This window comes from Octopus bimaculoides, chromosome 24, assembly GCF_046866305.1.
Source record: "Octopus bimaculoides isolate indiv1 chromosome 24, ASM4686630v1, whole genome shotgun sequence".
Lineage (NCBI taxonomy): Eukaryota > Metazoa > Mollusca > Cephalopoda > Octopoda > Octopodidae > Octopus > Octopus bimaculoides.
In genome coordinates, this window is record NC_142951.1 from 6,993,377 (window position 1) to 6,998,376 (window position 5,000).

The 5,000-nt window shown below is 40.8% G+C and overlaps 1 protein-coding gene across 3 annotated transcripts in view; it reads left to right on the forward strand.

Moving 5' to 3' along the window:
* The window catches only part of LOC106875452 (calcium-independent protein kinase C), a 141,811-nt gene that overhangs the window by 122,443 nt on the left and 14,368 nt on the right, over positions 1 to 5,000 (forward strand). For all 3 annotated transcript variants that reach the window (XM_089341167.1, XM_089341166.1, XM_089341165.1), the window contains one exon: positions 1,613 to 1,762. In XM_089341167.1, the coding sequence (XP_089197293.1) occupies positions 1,613 to 1,762 (150 nt within the window). The remainder of the gene's footprint in view (positions 1 to 1,612; positions 1,763 to 5,000) is intronic.

The window sequence follows — 5,000 nt, forward strand, 5'->3', positions numbered from 1 at the left end:
TAGGTGCAGGCATGTGGCTGTGTGGTTAGGAAGCTTGTTTCCCAACCACATGGTTTCAGGTTCAGTCCCACTGCATGTCAACTGAGGCAAGATTTCTTTCTACTATAGCCTCGGGCCAACCAAAGCCTTGTAAGTGGATTTGGTAGACTGAAACTGAAAGAAGCCCGTTTAACACAAACTTCCACATTGGCTCTTTGTTCCTGTCTGTGATAAAATCAGAATACACATGACCACAAAAACACAAATTTCACAACTTGCGATGTAGACACAGCACACTGCCTCATGAAGGTCACTGCTAGCTTTCACTGCATACGCAACCATGTGCTGCCATCTGTTTGCACGCTACAAAACTAGTCCAGGAACTTTTTGGTACCACTTCGTATATGTAATATTTATGTAGTATATATGTGTTATATAAGTAATAGTTAAATTATGTATTATGCATTTTATTGTTGTTGTATGGGGAATCTGTACACCCCTGTAATTATTCACCTTCGACGGATATTTGTCCTCATCTTGTTTGTTGTTAACGCAACGTTTCGGCTGATATACCCTCCAGCCTTCATCAGGTGTCTTGGGGAAATTTCAAACCTGGGTTCTCATTCCTAAGGTATTTTTCAATGTTATTATTATTATTATCATTATTATTCAGGTCACTGCCTGGAATCAAACTTGGAATCTTGGGGTTAGTAGCCCATGCTCTTAACCACTACAGCATATGGCATAGTGGTTAAGAGCATGGGCTACTAATCCCAAGATTCTGAGTTTGATTCCAGGCAGTGACCTGAATAATAGTAATAATAACATAATCAAAAATACCTTAGGAATGAGAACCCAGGTTCAAAATTTCCCCAAGACACCTGATGAAGGCTGGAGGGTATATCAGCTGAAACGTTGTGTTAACAACAAACAGGACGAGGACAAATATCCATCAAATGTAAATAATGAACTGTACTAGTTAGTATAAATGAGCATGTGCAGAACAGTCTGAGGAGAGTGTCATGTGCGCAGTCATGGTGTACAGGTCGTAGGAATTATTGAATAGAGATATTGTGGAGTGTTTGTTGAATATACACAGTTCAGAGAGTAATAAGAGAACATCAGGAAACGTTCGATATTTTAACAGTTCAGATATAACAGTTATGACAAGTCATATGTCATATCAATTGTGTTGTGTTTTGCACATGATCTCCTGATTCATGGAAAAATTGTCTTGCATGAAACCAGTCTGTGGTGCCAGAAATGGTTGGGCAACATTGCCATACATGTTCCATTATTACTCAAACCATAGTTTCCATGTTTAACCCTTTAGTGTTCGCATTATTCTGTCAAAATTAATGCTTTTTCATCTACATTGTTCTGAACTAATTATACATTATCTTATAGCTATGAGATTTTGATGAGGTAGCTGTTAATTTTTAAAACAATATTTTAGGGTTGGTGTGACAGACCAGATCTGGCTAGTTTGAACATAAAACAGGATAGAATACTTTTGGCCGGATATGGCCGGTTTAAATGCTAAAGGGTTAAAAACCAATTTGTTTTCATTTTGATGTAAGTATTGAGTTTATCCTTTATTCTCTCCCTCTTTTAAAATCTATCTCCAATGTAGTTTATGACAAAGAACCCTTCCAGACGTCTGGGCTGTGTTAAATCTCACGGAGAGGAAAGGGCCATTCTTGTTCATCCATTCTTCCATGACAAAATTGACTGGGATGCTTTGGAACAAAGGAAGGTGAAACCTCCATTTAAACCTAAAATTGTAAGTAACGTTTCCATTGGACACATTTCTTTCTGTTTTCTTTTGTTGAATCCTTCATACTATATGTGTGTGGGTGTGAATGAGTGTGTGTGTGGGTGTGAATGAGTGTGTGTGTGTGTGTGTGTGTGTGTGAAGGTGGCGAGCTGGCAGAAACGTTAGCATGGCAGGCAAAATGCTTAGCGGTAGTTCGTCTGCCACTATGTTCTGAGTTCAAATTCCACCAAAGTCGACTGTGTGTGCATTTGTGTTTGCCCCACCACCACAGCTTGAAAATCGTTGTTGGTGTGTTTACGTCCCCATAACTTAGCAGCTCAGCAAAAAAGAACAATAGAATAAGTACTAAGCCTTAAAAAAAAAGTCCTGGAGTCAATTTGTTCTTCTAAAGTCCTTCAAGGCTGTGCCCCAGCATGGCCACAGCCTAATGACTGAAACAAGTAAAAGATAAAAGATATTTATTTATTTATTTATTTATTTATGTGTTTCAGCCAAGTGGCCACGTCCTCATGTTGTTATTTTTTCTAGCTTGTTCTTGTTTCAATTGACTATATAATATATATATATATATATTTATTTATTCATTTATATATATATATATATTTATTTATTCATTTATATATATATATATATTTATTTATTTATATATATATATATATATATATATATATATATATATATATTTATTTATATGTATTTATTGTTTATAGTTTCAGCTTAGAGCTGCGGCCATGCTGATGCACCGCCGTGTTGCAACACTGTTATTACAGGGAGCCTCTTACAATATGTGGCACTTGGTGAAGAATGGAGTTTGATTTAGCAACCCTCATTTGCACCTCCTGCCGTGAGGTAGGTTCACCTGGGACTCTCGACAGGAAGAGGTCCAGCTTTGATATAAAAACACCTACATCTACTTTGTGCAGGTTCCTTAAGCTCTTTGGGAGAATATTAAAAAGCTGTGAAACCCAAACTGTTGCAGTAACAGGTCCTGAAGCGCGATGGCATTGCTGGGATCTTTGGCACTATGCCGTGTCGTCCCGTTCTGGCATTGGTGTAGCTTTCAATGCCAAAATTTGGCACAATTCCTTCCAGGATCTTCCAGATGTATATTACTGCATACCTCTCCCGCCTTCTCTCCAGGGAGTAGAGTCTTAGCTGTTTCAGCCTTTCCCAGTAGCTGAGCAGTTGCAAAGAGACAATCTTCTTTGTGAATCTCCTCTGGATTGCTTCAAGGTCTGCTGTTAATTTCACACTGCTGGGTGACCACAGCTGTGAGCAGTAATCCAGGCGGCTGAGGACGAATGTCCTCCAGAGGATCATCATGGTTTCCTTATCTCTGGTTCTGAATGTTCTCAGGATCCATCCAGCCAATTGTCTGCACTTTGTTGCCATTCTGGTAATGTGCACTTGGAAAGAGGTATCATCACTCATGTCGATACCCAGGTCTCTCACTGATTTAGGCTCTGGGATTGAAATTCCCTGTGGACCAGTGTAATCTGTAAGTTTCATATTCAGTTTTGGACGTTGGTAGCGCAGGGCTTGGAATTTTTCAGCATTAAACTACATATTATTGTCCTCAGCCCATCTGTAAACTGAGTCCAATTCCTGCTGCAGGTGTGCAACATCACTGGAGTTCTGTATTTTCTGCGAGACTTTTGTATCGTCTGCATAGCTTGCAAGAGTGGCTATCCAGGCACTTGAAGGCATATCTGAGAGAGCGACTATAAAAAGCAATGGTCCCAAGACAGTGCCCTGTGGAACACCGCTCATTATTTGTGTTTTCATAGAGGTGGCTCCATTAGCCACTACTGCCTGACTTCTATCTTTCAGAAAGTCATGTAACCACTCTCCAAGTTTTCCAGCTATGCCAAGATCACGCAGTTTGTGGCATATCACACCATGATCCACTTTGTCAAAAGCTTTTGCAAAATCAAGGTATATTACGTCCACATTTGAGTTGTTGAGTAACTGCCTCAACACCCAGTCGTAATGTTGTAAGAGCTGGGTCAGGCAGCTCCTACTTGGTCGAAAGCCATGTTGGGTATCACTCAGCAATTTATTTTCTTCAAGGAATGCGATCAGTTTTCCTCTGATTATCCTTTCCATGACTTTGCTGATGTGTGAAGTCAGAGAGATAGGCCTATAGTTTTTGGCATCTGTTCTGCTTCCCCCTTTATGGATTGGGCATATTATTCCCTCCTTCAGCTTGCTTGGCAGTTTTCCGTTTGCGAGAAAGCTCTGGAAGAGGATCTGGAGGGGTTTTGCCAGGGCATGCTAACACGATTTAAGGAGGATTGCTGGGAAACCATCAGGGCCAGCAGTTGAGTTTGTGTCCACTTCATGTATAGCTAGTAGTACATCTTCTTCGCTAATGTTGATGTATTCCATCGTAACTGCCTCACTGGTTATAGGGGAGGTAGCAAAGAAGTCCACTGGTTTGTTCACTTGTCTGTGCTCCAATGGAGTGGTGAAGACACTTTTGAATTGCTCATTCAGTACCTCACTGATCCTAGTTGGACTGTCTGTGAGGGAGCCATCCTTTTCGAAGAGGGGTCCAATCTTGCAGCGTACTGAGGCTGTTTCTTTTGCGTAATGAAAGAAGGCCTTTGGGTTTGACTTAATGTTTTTTATAACCCAGGCTTCTTTGTCTGCTCTCTCCTTCACATAGGATTGTTGCAGCTTTTTTCGATCTCCATCAGTGTCGTTTTTAGGCGGGACCTTTGGTCATTCTTGGGATGCTGGTTGAGTCGATTTGCAACTTTTGTCCGTCGTCTCATGAGGATCTTCCTCTCGCTTGGAATCTTGTTCCTATTTGTTTTGGCCTTGTGCTCTGGGACATATTTCTGGCTTATGGCTTGCACAATAGACATGAATCATTCTAGTTTCATGTCAATGTCTGGTGTGGAGAGACATTTTGGCCAATCCTCTCTGAGGATCTCTTTCTGAATCGATTTCCAGTCTGCTTTGTGGAAGTTCAGATTGGAGAGATTTTGGGTGCTTCCTTTAGGCTGTATGTCTGTGGTTTCTTTTGGCCCAAACATAGACAGCTCTATTATGTTGTGATCCGAAACTAATGTCGGCGTCACTTTCACATCATGAATGATGTCCGTATTGTTCGTGAAGCAGAGATCTAGAATGTTATTCGCTCTAGTTGGTCTGAGAACAGTTTGCTCCATGAATAGGGCATTGGTGAGGTTGAGCAGGCATTCCACCTGTGCTTGCTTGCGATAAGTCATTCCTGAGA